We start from the raw sequence: 19,303 nt of genomic DNA, 5'->3' as shown, positions 1-19,303 counted from the left end.
CTGCCACAGAGCCAATCACACACAGACTGAATATTCTGAAGCCATGAACCCAACCAGACTTCTCCTTTGAGTTAAGGTGTTGAACAGTTTGTTCCAGGGATGGGAAATTGATTAATATACTATGCTGCTGGTTCATGCATATATGAAACTATGCTTATTATTTTAGAATGCTCTCCTTCTACTTACAGAAAACTAGTTGAATGTAAAACAGCAAACAGCATCACCTTGGGGACAACCTCCTGCATCTTGTGTTTACCACTGTTTGGTTGCATCATTCATTCTCTCTTTTTTCATAATTTATAATCTCATTGTTTGCTCATCATGACTCTAGGAGAAATAGGTTTCACATATATACATACAAACATATGTGTGTATACCATATACCCTAGGTGTGCAGCAGTCTATCATTTAGATTGGTGGTGGCAAACCTGTGTGTGCTGCAGTGGGGTGTTGGTTACCACTGAAAATTCTAAAAGGTTCACCATCACTGCCCTACATGATGTAGCTCTCCTCTGTGATATAGGAATAAAGGTGAAATTGGCCCATAATGCAACTGTCAGGGCATATCACTTTTCTTGATAGGGCAGTAAGGATTTACATGAAGTTTCATTTTGGAGAAAAAAGGATTCAACTACTTAAAAAAGTTGAAAGAAAAACTGCCTAGCAACACTCTGGCTCTAAAATTCTGTCAGTTAATGTGGATAACGAAACCTCTGATAGCATCAGCATTTGGCTTTTAAAGAATGCAGTTTGGTGATCTGGGGCACCTCAGTCCCCAACAACCCAACTGCTTCAACCTGCTAGGAATTCTTCTTCTTGTATGGCACAGAATGACCGCTTTGTAATTATCTTCTTGAGAGTATGAGCAGATTTGAAGTATAAGGTGGGAGGACAGAGAAACTCTACTGCTTACACAGCAGTTCACACACATCATTTGCTCTAGGATTTATGGTGAGATGGACGTGATTATGTCTGCGTGGAGAAGAGGGCTGTGGCTGTGTTTATCACCTGATATGGAGTTTTCCACTGGAAGCAAATTCTGCCCAGTGCTTTGTTTTGTTTTCGAATCAAACTGTTTGCAAACGGAGGCGTTTGGGAACTAAGGTGTTACTCTACTTCATTTCAGCAATTTGTATACAGTCATTATTTGTGGGATAATTATATGTCTGTGAGTGTTCTATTTGATAGAGTGCCATCTAATAGACCTATAGAGCAATATTGAAATCTACCTACAGCTGCAAGCCTAATTTTTGTTAAATATTTATTATGAGACTATCCAGGAAAGACCTGCCATAAACATCTCACAGCTGTGAGAATGAAGCTAGTTAGTTCACGTGGCACTCTGTCCTCAGTAATCACTAAATCTGAATTTATTACTGCCTCCTTCAGCCAAAATGAAAACCTTATCTCTTTTATACTGCAAAAAGGGAGATCAGTTTTGATTTAAAAATATTAGTCTTTTAAACTTGTACTGTCACCTTTCACATTGAGTCAAGCTATGTAATAGACAAAAGAGGGCATCCATAGAGTAGTTTGCTAGTACTGTGGAACATTTGAAGAAAATAAGAAGCTGAAATATTACTGGCAAGAGGAAAATTCATTCCAGAGGCAACAGGTCTGTCAAAAACTATCAGTCAAATCTAAACAGAAAAAGGCTGGCACGTTGTTGCCACTGTTCCTTTCTCTACTGTCTCTGCCATTTCCTTTTGGGATGCCAGCTAAGTTGAAGGACCATCAAATTATACAGACTAAGAATAGAATATGACAGGGAACTTTCTAGAGAGCTCTATATTATTGACTCTAGTAGGACTTAGAATTAAAACTTTATGATTGTCTTCAAACGCTACTCAAAGCAGGTAAAGATAAGCTTTTGTTGAGATTTCTGAAGGTTCGAAGTATAATACTTTGAGATGATGAACTGTCCTTATACCATTATCAGGACTTTGTTCCAGCAAATGATTTGGGACCATACTTCATGAAAACCTTAAAGGAAAGTTTGAGGTCATATATCGCTGTATTATTATTATTATTATTATTATTATTATTATCTACTTATCTACTGGAAGCTATAAGGAAAAATTCTTTGGCAATTCGAGGCTAAATTTGTTCCAAATATTTTCATATATTAGGTCTCAAGAGAAGATTGCATTAAACCAAAACTATGGATTTTAAACACTTTTATTTCTTCATAATTTTTCTTTTTTTTGCTTCCTTTTAGACAGTGAACTTTTAATCTATGTCTTAAATGTTTGTTCTTTTGGGAAAGTGAAAACCAAAGTATACACAATAAGTTTTACATAAGGGAAAAGTTACATTTTGCTGGCTTTTGCATTCTTTCTTAAATGATGGTGTACATTTGATGAATTGGGCCCATAGATGGCAGAATGGGACCATTTCATATTCTTAAAGGAACAAACACAGAAGAATCTCTTGTCTATTCAGTTGTTCTTATTCCAGAAGCAAAAATTATGAGTGAAGAGAAACAATAAAATAAATAATCCTTAACCCTAAACTTTTCACCTCACATGGAATTTTACTACAAATAGCTGGCACATTGTCATCCACTGTGAATTCATTAACACACTTTTTTGCTCAAGAACTGATCCACACCATTAGGTAGAGGATTGTCTTTTATCCAATTGTTCTACTTTTTATTTTTTTTTTTTTACGGATATCTTTCAGAAGCTTATGGACACATGATCAAGATGTGAAAACTTTACCGTATATGTACCAGTTTTTTTGTACTACATGTACTATAAATTTTGCACCTTTGTTACTTGAGTATGTGTACTCTTTCCCAGAAGTAATTTAAAGCAGTTCTCTTGATGCAATTAATGACTACATTCTCTCCTTCAAATCATATGTCATCTTACAATTCCACTGAAAGCCTAAAGAAAAGGGGCTTTAAGATTCCTTCATATTAAAGTCCTTGCTTATTTCTCCAGACCCACCCCCCCCAAAGAAAGGGGCAGTCAACAAAGAAGGGTTGGTGACAATCAGAAATCTTGTAACTGTAGCTCATCAAAGGCCAGAGTGCTGTGACTTTGGTGCTGGAAGTTGTGGGCATTCACATTGCCATTTGGTCCATGCATCAGAAAGGAAGCCCAAGGCTAGCTTTATAGTAGGGTTGCCTCTTCCTTTCACAGCCTTCACTCTACATAAAGTTGTTGGTTCTTCTTTGTCTACTTACTCATATACCTATTTAACAACAATCTATAGATACCTGGCTTCTTCTCTTGGTTTTCCATGAAACCTCTCTGGCAAAGAGCATCACTTACTGCCCGATTGTCAGAAACAATGCGTGGTTTTCGAATTTTCTCTGGCCTGATAGTCTCCACCATGGTATCTATGGTTACTTTGCTCATCTTCATCTCCACCACACTGAGTTTGCATCCTTTTCAGGATGCTTTGCTCCCTTAGTTCATTTCTGATGCTGATTTGTTTTCCTCCATCTTTTCACTGGGTTTATGTTTTCAGGAAAATGTGATTCACTGGCATCATGAATTGACTGCCACTGTTCTGTTACCTTCGAAATTTCTACCTGCAGTCTAGATTCAACACCCAGATACCAATGGATATTCCCCAAACTGAAAAAGTCTCAACATTGAATGCCCGCTCTCCTTTCAGTCTCTGCCTCCTCCCAAAAGTGTAATCCTTGTTACTGTTCTTATCTGGTGATTCTCACCCACACTAAACAGAAGTTACCTAGATTCCTGCAACTTCCTATTCTCTCAGATTTGGTCATTAATTCCTTTCTCCTATGTCTCTGCTCATCTTCACTAATTTTTGTGCAATTATTTTGTTTCACTGTTGTTATTGAAAGTTAAGTGTTATGGTTTATGTCAGTGGCCCCCAAGCCTCATGAATTATGGATTCCATCAAATCTAGTGCTCGGATTGGTGGTGTGAGTGTTAAAACTGCCAGGAGTGGAGCCAACATACGATGTGACAGTGGGAACAAGGTGTCTCTCTCTCTTGCCAGTTGGCACCTAGCTTTGCAGTTGCCATGAAGGGCTGCCCCACCATGCCATGCTGCCTTGGAGCCAACAGAATATGGATGGAAACCCCCAAGAAATGTAAGAAATAAACCTTTCCTTCCCTAATTTTGTGCATCTGGTATTTTGTGTCAACAAGAAGTAAAAAGTAACTAAGACATTCAGTATCTGCTTCTGGCATCCGCATTAAGTAAGACTGCCTTTCAGGAATGAAAGTATTCTGTATCATACCTTTATTAAAACCTTTCATGATCTATAAATCCGAGATAAACTCCAAACCCATTTTTAAACCTTCTTGTCCTAATCCCTTCCAATCTGTCTAGTCTCTCAGCTCAATGCACTTCTTCTTCCTGCTTTTTATTCTAACCTTGTGAAACTTGCTAGCTAGTATCTTCAAATGGATAAGATTGTCTTTATGTGAGCTCTTTCACAGTCATTTTATCTCTGTCTCTGCTGCTATCTCTATCTCTGTCTCTGCCATTTCTACAGCCAGGATCAACCCAATATGCCCTTAGTTTTAATGTTCAAGGGACCTCTCTTCTGTAGCTTGCCTTAAGTCACATAGATTGAATTGGGTGTTGTCTCATTTGTATTAATGTACTTAGAGCTCATGATTGTTGAATGAACTGTTAAGTTTGGCCTCTGAAAATGGTAAAATGATGGCTATGAGGGTGTTTCAAGCTGTACCTTAGTTACAGCTCAAATAGTGACAGTAGTGACTCTTTCAGAAGACCCTTTTCTGGCCATTGAAACTGGATTGACAGTGCTTTCTCAGACAGTGAATGAGACATTTTACTGTATTTTATTAGAGTCATCTTTTTACTTCTCTGTTTCCTCTCACTTTTCTGAGAACTCTCACATGTAGGGTTCTAGTTCTATGAATCCTCTTGTCTCCAACCCCTAAGTCAGTCTTCATACATCATAGGCAGGCAATATACATATATGACAAATAAGTATGCTATGTAATGAACCATGGCTCAAAATACAACCATGAGTACTGGTTTTGGCTTTTCAACAAACTACCTAAATATCTGCAGTACCACATGACAGGCATCACATTTAATCTTGAATTGGTGCCACAAAGTCTGGTAAATGAATGAAGAAAAGATGAGGTCTCTTCTGAGCTATTCCTGCAATATTATTTCAATTTCTGTGCCCTGCCTCGCCTTGGTTCATGGGGGACTGTTTATCATTAAGATCTCTATATGGTAGCAGACAGACAGTCATCCCATAAAGTCAGTTGCTTTTAGATGTTCTGAATGAACTTAATCATCTTATGCCTAAAATTCCCCTTTTGAAACATCACAATACAAGGAAACACCAAACAAATTTTTCTTTTCAAATTCTTGTTCCTTGAATTTTTCTAGGTAACACATATGAGTTTCATGCACAAATTCCAAAAATTGCAAGCTTCAAGATGAATGGTTAATTGAGATTATCAGATTGAGTGTTCTTGGGGATGGAATGGGATAGCAATGGCTCACATTTATTTATTAATACTTATTTCCATGCAGACTGAGTATCTGGTGCATTAAATGCACTATACCAACTAATTCCTATTCTAGAGGTGGGAAATGTTATTATTGTCATTTAATAAATAGGTTAACTGAGGACTTGGAATTTAGGTAACTTATACTGAGTCACACACAACTGATGTATGATGTGTGAGATTCCAACAAAGATCTGCCTGAATCCCTTTGTGAAACACACATCCAGACATGTTCACATACTCTGAAGTGGTGTCATTTTTGATAGCCTACGTATGTCAAAGCTCTGCACTCCAGCTTGCCTTCTAGCTTTTTGGTTATCTGGGGAATGTTAGTTGCTTCAAGTAAGCAGAACATTGTAATAGTCTCATAAGCATCTCAGGGTTTATCATAAATAGTATGGACAAATATTCCTATTGATGAATCTGACTTGAAAGGTACTATCATAGTTTGTCTGTGATTAGCACTAAATCAGGAAGTCTACATTTCCAATCACTCTGTCTTGAATTTAACTATTCAAGTATACAAGTCATGAAAGCATAAAAAATATTCAAAACATCTAATAGCATCAAATACAGAAGGTACCATCTATCTCCTTTCTCCTGAAACAGGAAATGGGAAATTAAGAAATATATACTTTTTTACCTAAAAAATGGGCTGATCATTAGCAATTTTAAAAGGTTGATTAGCAAGTCACATTATAGGCTTGGTTTTTAGTTTTGGATCATTTGAAAGGTTAAGCACATTTCCATTCAGTGACTTTGAAGATATAGGGGAGACATACGGACATTTACTTTAAAAATAAAAATTCATAAATTAAAGAATAACACCCAAATTTCTGAAGATGAGATGATAAAGCTTACCAGAAGGACAATTATGTTATATGTACAGATTTACCTTTGGAAAAGTATGTTGGAAATAACACAAATTAATTCTCAAACTACAAATTTTTTTTTGTTGTTGTTTTTGTTGTTTGGACTGATGAGGATTCAACCCAAGGTTTCAGGCATGCTAGGAAAAGGCATTATGACTAAGCTCCTCAGACCTCTATGATTATTTATGTTCACAAAGATAAACAACGCATGGTATTAGTTAGAAACTTGGACTCTGAAGCCACCGGGTCAGGATTTAAATTTTTACTTTGTCACTTACTAACGATTTGACTTTGACCATATTTATATTCTTTCTTTGAATTTCTTCTATAAGAAGGGTATTATGGAGTCAATGTCTGAATTGTGGAAGAATGAAATGAACAAATTTATATGTTAATTAGAATAAAGTCTGGTCCACACAGTCTACAATACATGTTATTTGTAATTACAGTGATAATGCTTTGTATCTTTAGAAATGCTCATACTACAGCTAAAACAGAACACTCTCATTTATTTATTTATTAATTCACTTTTTTCTTACCCAGTGTTTAATTCATTTATTCACTAAATGTTTAGTTGTTGCTTATTTAATGGCAGATTCTGTGGTTGGTGATAATGGGAGATAAAATATCTTATCAGTCATTGAGTCTTCTTTCTCAAAAACTAATGGCTTGATGAAAAATCATATATATATATATATATATATATATATATATATATATATAAATAGTTAAAAGATCTGGAAATGTATCTCAGTGTTAGAGTGCTTGTCTAACATGCAGAGGCCCAGGTTTATCCTGTGTCATACATAAAGAAATAATGATTATAGTATAAAACACAAATATTTAATGCAATAACAGCTTCACATGATGTCAGACAAAAGCTCTGCATAAATAGATATTGAATCAAAATTAGAGAGTAGATTTGCATATTTGTCATTAACAAATTTAAAAAATTGTACTAGTGTTCAGTGGCTCCTCAGCACTCAGAAAATCATTGGCAGATATGAAAGTCCATCCTGAAGTTCCGTGTTCAAGAACCTTTTCAGCAATGTGCTACTTCTTGATTGTCAGAAATGATAAAATATATTTAAGAATTGACACTTGTACCTAATTTATCATATTTAGCTAATAGTTCAGTTTTTAAAATCAGGATATAATGTTAAAACTTTAACAGCAAAATGTTAATAAAGTTTTAAGCCTTATTTTTTTTACTTTTTAAAATGTACTTATTTTTTCAATGTTTTTGACTAAACCATGTAAATATTAATAATATTCCAAAGAATATTTACATTATGTTATGATACTTACTATTTTCTAGTCCTGCCCATGTGGTTCATGTTACTCAATAAAAACAATCATACTAATGGAAGAAACTCACACAAGGGTATTATAGTACAGCTATAGCATGGTAAGTAATGTTTTTCTTTCAAACATAAATGTTAAGAAATACTAAGAAAATAAAAGATGTGATGGAAACTGATATGTCTTAATAAACATTAGAAGTTCTTAAATTATGGAAATTCAAATTCATAAATGATGAAACCTTTACTGTAGTATATTTTTTTAACTATATCCCATCAGATATCCCAGGCTTGTTTTTGCAAAATGGACATGGTCATTTCTGAGATGCCCTACACAACACTTGGTTTTCCAAGGGTAACCTCCTGCACAGGGTAAAACATATGTATATCACATACAGAGATGCTAACCATGAAGACATCTGATTCAGATAACTTCATGAAATTAAAGAGATAATGCAATCTTTCTGGGGGTTTGTGCATTTTAAGAAACATCCACAATTGAATATTGGGGATATCATTAGTTGTAGCAATTTATGGGTTACTCAACTTTTAGTAAGCACTAAAAGTAATCACAGTAGGTAACATTAGTAAAGGCGCCTGTCCTTTAAAGTTTTGATTCTATGTTTTTCCTTCTTTATTCATTTCGCAACCCTAAGAACTCTGATATATCAACACCATAGCAATGATTTTATTAAACTCTTAAGTTATATTTCAAAATACAGTTTTGGGTAAAATATGGTATCTACATGGATAAAATAGTTTGCCCTTAATTATTTACTTAATATTTAATTTCGTTAAAGCTACTTTAAATTGTGGTTATTCCAGGATGAATGTCTGAAGAAAACCAATGAAAAGTCCATTCAAACCATAATTAATCTATGGTTCAAGATAATATAACACATTGTTTAAAAATCTCTTATTTTTAAAATGCAAAACAAAGCCTTTGAATCCTCAGTTGGAAGATGCATTTCAGTTAGTCTTATTAATTATGTATTTTTCCCTCTTCTCAGCACAGAAATGTTTTTCTACACACATGCAGACATCAGTAGGAATTCAAAATTCTCATATACTCATTACTTGGGGAGCAGTTTCCTCTATATAAGAATTTGTGTCAGAAGAGGCTGAGTTCTATCGGGAACATACTGCATCCCTAGCTTTTGCTTTTGCTGGTGTATAAGAGCCAGGAGGCCCCAGGCACATCTTAGTGGCACTGTGTTACTTACGATTAAGAGGCAGGCTCGCGTTGGTTGTGCCCAGCTTGTTGGCAGCCACACACGTATAGTTGCCGAAGTGCTCCTGTGTCACGTTGGTGACGGTGAGAATGGATCTTGTACTAAAATTTTGAATAATAATTCCTTGTTGGCCATTGAAGAGCCTAGAAAACAAATAAGCATTGTGTGAATAAGTACTGGGAACCTGAGCTTCATATTTATCTTAGATGGGTAACCCACAGAGAGCTGGACCACATTGATTTTAGGCTGTAGTGTGACAATAAAGCCATTATACTCTCCTTTATTTTTCTCCTCCATTCTCTTTCTCTTCTTCTTCTCCCCCCTTTCCTCTACTTCTTTTTACCCTTATTCTTCTTTTCCTTCTTTCCTTTTTTTCCTATTTCTTCTCGATCTATTCATTCTCTCCTTGTCTCTGTATAATTTTCCTTCGATTCTTTCCTCTAGAAGTTGCCATGCATACAAGCTTTTCAAAGTAAATTAATTCCAATTGTGTTAAGCTCCTAAATGACAAGGCCACACAGACACACTTTCTGTGATGTTTGAATTATACACCTCCTTTTATAGTGTTATCCCAGGTACATGGTAAGTAGCACATAGGCCAGGGAGTCCAGCAGATGTTCCTTAACACCAGCTTTATTAAGCTTCTTTCAACAGGCCCTTTAAGATAATTCCTGACTAAAGGATTCTTTTAGTCACCAACAAGATGTGACTTCTGCTGACTAATTCATGTACTGATCACACTAGGGGGTATGCAAACTCATAGTCCAAATGGCATTGTAGTTTTCCTCTTTGGTGTGTTCATTTTAGAACTAAATATTTCTTTAATCATGGAGATACTAAAAATGACATCTCCTGAGGGTTTAAAGTTGAATGCCTTTGCATTATGCTGTGTGGCTAGATCTGAATAAAAATATACCTTCAGTCAAATGCAGACTAAAATAAATAGTCATGTTTGATTATTCCAGGGATTACTTACATTTCATGTAAGATTTATCCAAAGTGTAAGCTTTACTTATATTAGCAAACCTTTGAGTTGACTAAACACTGAACAAAGTCTAACTTGAGCAATAAATCAAATGAACCCCAATTCTGACACAATTTGATAAGTCATAAAGTATCACTCATGTGACACCTTTTACTTACATTTCTAACTTATCACCATTTACACTAAATTCTTAAAGTGAGTATTGCATACTTTTATACACCACATTGTCAAGTTCATTTTTAACTAATTTTTCTACATCTGCTAAAAAATCACAGCTTTTGTCACCCTGCAGGCTCCAGCATTTGAGCTCAAATCAATTTTCCTGGGTCTGTATCCTGCATACATTCTCTCAAGGGTTCAGCAACACCCCAGACTGCTAACTAAATCCCTGTTGTGCCCCATCTACCAAAACCTAGATGGTTTTTCTGCTAAAGAACTGAGAAGAAGCAAAACAGGATCTTCACCTGGCTAGACACGGGGGAAGCATTCTCCAGGGAGGGCTGGCAAAGGCTACAGGTTATGTTGTAGTCAGGGGTTGTGCGGACAACAATTAGAATCAGGACATGGATTTTATAATATTGTTTTTATAATGGTCTCCGGGAGTTAACACAAGAAAATGCAGGAAATCTATCCGCAACACCAAAGACATAGAATATTTAGTCAAGGGCCTGAATCCCACAGCAATGTTCCACACAAGCCTAGATAAAAACTCAGAGCTCATGACAGTGCCTCCCATGAGTCCAACTCAGAGCCCACAAGAAAGACTCACACCAGTCTCTTTTATGGATGCGTTCCGGGAAGGCCCAAAGGTCAGCGGTGGAAACCAGAAAGACCATGCCAGCAGGGTGAAGGAGCTGTGTGGGTGGGATGAGGGTTCTACGCTGGAGCTGAGAAGTCACACTCACAAGACCAGGGCTGTCCTGAAAGGCACCACAGTCATACTCAGTGACAAGGAGGCCCTGAGCTCCTCTGATGATAAGCACAGTTGGGCACATGCCAGGAAGCCAGCGTGATGAGTTCATCCTGGAGACCAAGCGGCACACGTCTCCAGTTCTGTAGCCAGGAAGCAATGCTTGATGTGAGGACCAAAGCCTCTCCAGGAAGACCAACGGCTCAAACAACAACTCGTAGGAGAACCCACAGTGCCTCAACACAACAATGCCTTATAGCAACCTCCTTCTCCTTCTCCACCTATTTATGCTGGCAGCTTTCCTCAGGTGGAGCATCTTTGCTCAGTGCCATGCTGATGTAATCCAGCTGGCATTAAGTTGACCACCAGTTCTTAAACCATAACAGGGTACTACTTGTGCATGCTCCTTATGGCTTCGTTCTGATTGAGTTGGCTTTCCACTGTCTGCCCTTTAATGTGACTGCAGGCAAAGCCCCAGATGTTGCTGAGTCATGCAGTGTGCCCAGGCTGCCTGTGTTTGCAGGGCCAGTGCTGGCCTCTGGCCAGAAGTCCTGCTTGCATCTTCACAGGAATGCCACCTGAGTGCTTCAGCCCTGCTGCTCTCAGCTCAGCCAGGCAGGAGATTATGGCAAATAAAAAAGAAAAAGTATCTTCTTCCTTGGGGGCTTTTCCTTGTTTTAAGGGAAACTCTATTTCTTAGTTACCAGAGAAATCTAAAGCTTACTTCTTTACTGTAGTTGGACATTTTAGAAATACTGACCTCCAGTGCCCTTTAACATTCTTGTCTTCATCTGGTAAGTAACAGGGAGGTACTTTGAGGGAGGGTGACTTCTGGGAAGGAGTGATTTTCTTGTAGGAATCTAGAGTTGGAAGCTTTCTTAAATGTTCAAATCAACAGTGAAAATAGTGTTTAAGTTGCTGCAAAGCTGAGCTCTGTGCTGAGCAATAAGGACCAGGCTGAGCCTAAAACATGAACTCTGCCCCTTGGGAGGTCAAACTCCAGCAACCGAATCAGGCAGGGAAACAGGTTTTTGCAAGTGATGATCCCACCCACCATCAGTTATTGGATGTAGAAATTTGAGGCACATCCTCAAGTTCCCAGCCTATGCTGTTTTCATGTGCTTAAAAACAGTGAAAAAGTTCTTTAATCGATGACTTTTTCTTGTAGAAATAGATTTAATTCCAGATGGTTATCTGTAACAGAATTTTCTATAAAGAGAACCGTTCTTGTATTGACTTAGAGTACAAGAGATGTCGTCCTGTAGCCTCTCGCTCCAAAGGAAGAGAATGAAATCCTATCAAGCTAGCAGTTAAACGTGGTCTGGCTTTCTTTTAACAGTGGATGATCAACTTACAGTGCTTACTTGGAAACCAGTGGCCATTTTTCTTTGTTGCGTCTATATCACAGGGGATGTGGTTATAAGGTGCTTCTATTGCTGTAGACCCTGCTGTGTTCTACCTGCTGATGCCAATACAAGTTTGCTCCTCCTCGAGAACCATTACTCTCACTTCTCCTCCTTCTGCTTTTTGCCAACTCCTCATAAATCTGCGAACTGCCTGCGATTTGCTTTCCCAGCTGACGCTGCCAGCTTCTAAGTGACACAGCCCGACCCACTAACTAGTTCTGAATTAGAATAGACCCTGTATTTTCCAGTGTCAGTCAGAAGTAGCACATGGAAGGCATGCTAATAATGTGGGCCACTTGCATTTCTGACTCATGAAGTGTTTGCAGAATTTACAATCGTAACCTCCCTCAGGCTGTCGCTATCTCGGATGACCAGAAGGGCTGGTAGCGGCTTCACCATAGAAAACCTGACTTCACAGCCACCCAGTACCCGTTGTTGTCGAGACTGCAAAAATAAATGGAGCAGCTGCCACAGCATCCTATTCATTTTATATATTCATCCTGCCTCACTCCACAGCTTAGGATTATTGTTCACTATCTGTCTTTCCAGGTTAGGAATAACAATAAGCATGGCTGCTGCCATGTGATGGTATTTCTAGTCTTTTTAGTGTGAGCAGGACTACTTTATACATGTGGAATGTGTTAGCTTTACTCAATACAGTTCTGATGGCAGCAAGCCAGTGCAAAAAGATTTCAGTCTTGCACACACGAACATTTTGGCGTTCAGAGGATGAGGAACTGACAATGAGAAATCATGTAAGCATTTCCAAATGTGTGCATCAACTCGTCTTCACAGCCAACCTAACAGATAGGTGTCATTAGTCCCATTATAGAGGTGAGAAAACAGATGTTTAAAAAGATTGAAAGCATTTTTTTATCATGCAAGCATCACATCCATATCCTCTATCTGTATCCTCCCACAAGAACAGTTAGCATACAAATCCCCAAGTAGAAACCTGGATACCATATTTAAGTTTGAAGAGGCAAGTCAGAAATTGTGGGTGGTTCAGAAAAATTGGCTTTAGCTGAGGAATAGCAGTAATGCAGCTAGCAAGCCTGGCAGTGCACGCCTGCAACCCCAGCACTCAGCAAGACTGAGGCAGAAAGACCAAGAACTGAAGTCTACCCTGGGCAGTTAACTGACTTAGCAAGACTCTATCTTAAAACATTAAAAATAAAAAAATCTGGGGAGGTAGCTCAGTGGAAAGCCCCTGGGTTCTGCCTTCAGTAATGAAAACAATGCAAAACTAAACCAAGCCAACTGAACTAAACCATAAACTAAACTAAAGCCTTGGTGGACCTAAAAGGTCAAATAGTATGTGATAGCCACACATGAAACGCTGGTTCAATCAAAAGAGTGAGTCTAAAGAGATAAAAAATTAAACAAAAATATGGTTCATTCTACCCAGGTACTTGTGTATTTCTCCAGGCCGGAGGTCGCATGCCTATTTACTTGGAGCTTAGTATCCTTTCGAGGTAGCCTCCTCCAGCAGATGTCACCAGCCTCCACTGCAGGCCATCCCTCCCCTGGGCTACTCACAGTCTGGGATTGAAGCGTAACATTGGTTCTTTCCTTCTCATTTCTTCAACCTGTCTCTCCATAGACATATACTTTCTACATCAATTATCATTTTTCTAAATGTTCACTAAATATTCAGATATAGAAAATCTCTCTTTATGTATTAATAGAAAGTCACCAAGAATGGCAAAGTGTAACCTGACCAGGTGACAAAAATGTGCTGTTTTAGAGTAATTCCAGAATTTCTTCTAAAGTCTGAGTTCCAGGGTGGAACTGTGGAATTATTTCACCATCTGTTTTGGAATAATCATTTCAGTTTTAAGTTATCACACATTTGGTGTGATTTTTTTCAAATTAATACCCATCTTCCTCATTAAAGTACAACTTTATTAGGAAAAGTTTCTGAATGATTTTGTTATTCATTGTATTAAAGCATCTAGTAAGACAGTGCCAGATACCTAATAGATAGGCAGAAAGTAAGTAATTGTTGCATGCTTGACTGCGTAAATTATGCTATTTCATTTTGCAAGTCTTAGCTTTTTCATCTGTGAAATGGGAAAAATAGCACAATGTTAATGTAAGAATGTTCTAAAAATATAACCTAGTTAACATCTCTTCACACATATACCAAATGCAGCAGGCACTAGATGATGATGGGCAATATTATTGTTCAATGATAAGATGTGTATTTCTCAGACAGACAGATACATTTCCTCTCTGGGGGCAGCCAAATATTAAACACTGAGCATACAGGAAATTATTTTTAAAGGAAAGATCTCTGAGAGTGACTGAAAAGATCGGGGCATCCTGATTTCCACATGTGCCAAGCCCAGTACCGATCCATGCACATTATCAGACTCATCTAGGTTTTCACAGATGTGATGGGAACATAACAAAAAATAGAAATAAAATGGGGAGTGGAATGTTCACTGCCAGAAACTATAGAGAAATGAAAATGTATGTGAATTTGCTGCTATAGCAACCTATTGGTTTATTGTGTTGCTTGATATTTAAGACCCAAAAACAATATGGTGTCATTTATCCCTGGGAACAGGCTGAAGGATGTCATGCATCACTGTGTTAGCCCCAAGGGGTATCTATCTTTAGTTGTGCATTTGAATAAATTAATGTTATTAGAATATATTAGGCTACTTTAATGATCCTAGATTTTATTAAGCTCTTTAAAATGTATGCCTTGTTTACTTTATCAATTTTAATGAAATTAATAATTTTGGAGAAGAGATTTGGGACTGCTTTACTTGTGATGGTTGGACTCCCGCAGGGAGGATCCTTCCTTCTAAGCCTCCATCAAATAAACAAAAGCTAACATACAGGTATTGAACTTCCCCGGATTGCAATGTGTTCCTGAGGACCTGGTCTAGGACTCAATTTCTCCCCAACCTTTACTTCAAATACCAATGCCCTCATGATTTTAACATCAAAGTTCATCCCACAGTACAAAGACACAACCATGTTGCAGAGACTACGTGCACAGGACAGCAAGGCAGAATTAAAGAGCAGCTCTTCCTTTCTCCAATTACTGTACATGTTGGTTTTCCCAAGTCCTGCAGTCTAAAATGACAGGATCCAACTGTAAAAATACTCTCTTATCAGTTCAAAAGTGAATTCCAGTAAGGCAGGTCCCACCTTGTAACTATTAAAGGCTATCACTTATTCTTGCAATATAGTTTGTTAGGTATTGAGGTTAAGACAGGAACAAAGGGAATCCTGCTGCTGAGGAGATAAAGTTACTAAGGGAGATGGACAGGTAAAGGAAGTAGAGGATAGTTTCATACGTGCTTAGGTTAAGGTGAACACAAGCGAGAATGTCTAGAGAGTCCCCTCCCCAAGTGAACATGGGGTCTGAGTGGCTGTCCCAGAGAAGGTAGCACGGGCACTGAGTCTAAAGGACCAGTAGCCCAAGGAAAGCAGCTAAGGAAGCCAGGGATGGGTGCATATATGGACGGGGCTGATAAGCAAGACACCCGACCTGTGCAGAGGGCTGAGAGACAGAAAGAACCTCACAAGGGGGAAACTGACATCTCTCAGGATGACTACGGCTCAGGTTGTAAGAGTCAGAATGGCACGTTTCTTAGCCAGAGGGGTGCAGAGGGGCCAGACATAAATCCGCTCATGCCACACTGTGGAGTACATCTGGTCCCAGGACAATGACAAACTTAATAGATGTCATGTAGAAAGTGTTAAGGTCAGACATTATTTTGGAACCTTCCCTATCAATTTTAAGAACATAACTAGATTCCACTCATTGGCTGGTGGACTCTGTGTACAACAGCGACATTTCCATCACAGAATGTCCCACAGCTGACTTCTCATGGTCCCTCCTGTACCTCTTTCCCTGCACTCCAGCCTCAGCTAGTGGCCTCACCGTTCACCCCGGTGTCTGGATAGACAGCATGACTTATCTTTCCATGGCTCCTTCCTTGTATTTCACTGGTGACTGAAATACGCATCACTCCCCTTTCTCCTGCTTTATAATTGTGCAGCCAGTACTCTGGAAATGTTGCTACTGTACACAGAGTCCACCAGTAAATGGGTAGGATCTAGTTATGTTGCTTGAATAGCACAATGCATTAACCTCTCGGAGCAATCTCGCCTGCATCGCCCTGCGCCCCCACGCATTCTCGCCTCCTCCTCACCGTGCGTGGTGGTGCCTGCTCATCGTCTGATATCTGGCATGCAGGTTGCCTCGTCCCTGGTTTCTCTTTCCCTCTCTGCTTCCTGCGGTAACGAGTTGAGCGCTTGCTCCACCCTACTGTTCCTCTTTGAACCTCATCCTGTGGTGAAGCCTGAACCATCTAAACCTTTCCTCCTGCAGCTGTGAATGTCTGGTATTTTGTTCTAGTGATAGAAAAAGTGAGTGACACAGGAGTGAAATATCACCAGACACAAATGACGTAATGGAACATAGAAATGAGGAAGCACTAGAAATGCGTGTCCTTCAGTGTGGGAACTTGTTTTGTTTTCAGATTCCCCAAATTATTTCACAGATGCATATTTGTTCAGTGAAGAATAGAAAATTAAAAAAAATAAAAAAGAAATTTAAATTTAAGTTAGCAGAGAAAGTTATTTTTATTTATTTATTTTTGAGACAGGGCAGTACTATGATGCTCAGGCTGACCTAGAACTTTTGGGCTCAAGCAATTCTCCTGCCTCTGCCTCCTGAGTATCTAGGTCTATAGGCACCACCACACTCAGCCAAGGAAAAGTCATTATTAACCTAAAAGACCAAGAAGATGATTTCTACTACATTTCTAAGTCAAAACATCTAATTTTTTAACTCTGGAAAAATGATCTCTTAAAGAATAGAAGAGAGAGAGACAGAGTTCATTTCTTTTTATTTTTTTCAGTATAGTCAAAACTGTGATGTAAAATCTAGAAGAGAAATATCTGGCATGGGAGTTGGAAAATTAGGGCTTCCTTCCCATCCTGTACTTCCTTGCAATACATATCTTCACTTTTATAGCATAGTTTTTTTTTTCCAGGTCTAATGTGCTTGGAATTATGTGAGGAAGGGTTCAGAGGACAGTGATATCTTGGTTCATAATCTCAGCTCATTCCATGATGCTGGGGAAGACAGCATACTCTTTTCACCTCCTGAAGCGGAGTTTGTGAACAGAAGTAACATTTTGCCAAATAATTGTGCCTGGAGAATGAGTTATTTGTGAACAGAAGTCTTTGTGAACCAAGGTATCACTGTGGCTGATAAATACATGTTGGAAAGGTTGTACACTGTTAAAATTGCCTTTGAGGATTTCACAAACATCTTATTTGAAGCACCCATATTTTACAACAGAGAGAGCAAAGATGAGATGGTGAGTCCAAAATGACACACTGGAGTCTGAGAAGAAAATAACAGAATGTCCATTTATACTGTGTTTTCCCTCACCTTTTAAACTGTAGGTCTCGCTGGGGATTTGATACAGGCAGCGTGCAATTCAGATGTGCACACACGTAAGTAAAATTCACAATGAACATATTGTTAATTTTTGCTAAATTTTAAGTTTTACTCATAGGTATGTTCCAAAAAGTGTTGGAGACCTCTGTTTCACATGATTGAGAACTAGGTGAAATACTCTTTTTTTTTTTAAGAGCAGTGCTATATTAAACACATATCTTCAACATTAGAATTTCACATTGATGGGAAGGATGCTCACACTGTATTATATAGAACAAAGAACAGTTACAGGGGCAGCACGCTAGATCTCTGTCTCTCTATATATACATACACACATATTGGAAGTTTCTGTATTGAATAAGATAGCAAGTTGTTTGTGTGCATCTCTTTTTCTTAATTTCACCTCTCTCAGGTAACATCCCCACCTTGAGCTGGCTCTACATAAATTGAACAACACATGCACTTTGCAAAACTACCATATACCACATTGCTTTGAAATTATAGTGTATTGATCGAATGTAATATGTTTATCATTTCTACATGGGTAAGTTACGTGAAAAATACCAGTGAAACAGGAACACTGAAGACATATCCAAAAAAATATGTTTAGTCATTTTGGGGTTTCATTGAAAGTATTAGAAAATATTCTTTCCTGTATTCCTTCAACAAAATGAATATGGAAATGAAATCTACTTCCTGTCTAGATGGTTAAGTAGTGAATATAGACCAGGAGGAGGACAGGAATGCTCACCACACTTGAATACAGTTTCCCAAGTTCATCTTACCTCGGGAAATCCAAGAAGGAAAAAAATCACCATTACCTAAAGCAAAACCTAACATAATCTGAGTCAAATGGACCATCATCACGCTTCTGTATGGTGAGCATGGAATACAGTACTTCAATACCTTGCATGCTTCAGGGAGGTATTTTCCTATCAATTCAAAATCTCCTGGATAGCTTTATGCACATAGAGAACTTATTCCTCATGCCTACAAGGCAGTTTTAGTCATCACTTTTCTTTGTAGCAATGTTGTAAAGAATGACTTAAAAATGCATGGAGTAAGTTTTAAATCTGTTGGCTAAAATGTCAAGATACTGCCAAATGCAAAAAATATTCTGAATTTAGGTGAATACTAGTTTGTATGTGATATGTTAATATTTTTAACATTTTAAAGAAATACTTGGTTTTCTTTCATGAGGGGAGTTTATAGTGACCTTTGTAACTTGTGCATCTATCCCTATCTTAAATTATGATGGAGAATTAAGAAACTCTATTTAAAGAATTCCAGGAAGTATTACTAAGATTAGTACTTTGCCTAAAAACAGGCGAAGTGAATACAAAGGTATTTTAATACTTTACTTGGGCATTTATTTAATTTTTAAAGATTTACAAATAACTGTGTACTAACTGTGGACATGTGTGTAGGTATTATACACAATGTGACATTTTGTTTTGTTAATCCACCATGGAATTATTAAATCAAGCTAATTCACACATCCACCATATAAAAGCCTGGAGGAGAAAAACTGGTTGTGAGGAACAAGAAGACACAAGTTGAAACTTCCTAGGCCTCAGGCTTGAATTTTAGGAAATCAAGAATAAGACATGGGAATTCAGCCCCATCAGCATATAACAAAATTCCGACCAACACAAATGGTAATGCTGGCCTTACAATATG

General features: G+C 38.0%; 1 protein-coding gene across 3 annotated transcripts in view; it reads right to left on the bottom strand.

The window, feature by feature from the left end:
• Positions 1-19,303, bottom strand: part of Negr1 (neuronal growth regulator 1) — a 772,989-nt gene that overhangs the window by 165,819 nt on the left and 587,867 nt on the right. For all 3 annotated transcript variants that reach the window (XM_063258286.1, XM_013142948.3, XM_003478817.4), the window contains exon 6: positions 8,880-9,031. In XM_063258286.1, coding sequence (XP_063114356.1) covers positions 8,880-9,031 — 152 coding nt within the window. The remainder of the gene's footprint in view (positions 1-8,879; positions 9,032-19,303) is intronic.

The sequence above is a fragment of the Cavia porcellus genome, unplaced genomic scaffold (assembly GCF_034190915.1).
Source record: "Cavia porcellus strain 051 isolate PalLab524CR breed Dunkin Hartley unplaced genomic scaffold, mCavPor4.1 scaffold_1, whole genome shotgun sequence".
Lineage (NCBI taxonomy): Eukaryota > Metazoa > Chordata > Mammalia > Rodentia > Caviidae > Cavia > Cavia porcellus.
The sequence above is the reverse complement of the archived record's forward strand: the minus strand, read 5'-3'. Positions and strand labels throughout refer to the sequence as shown.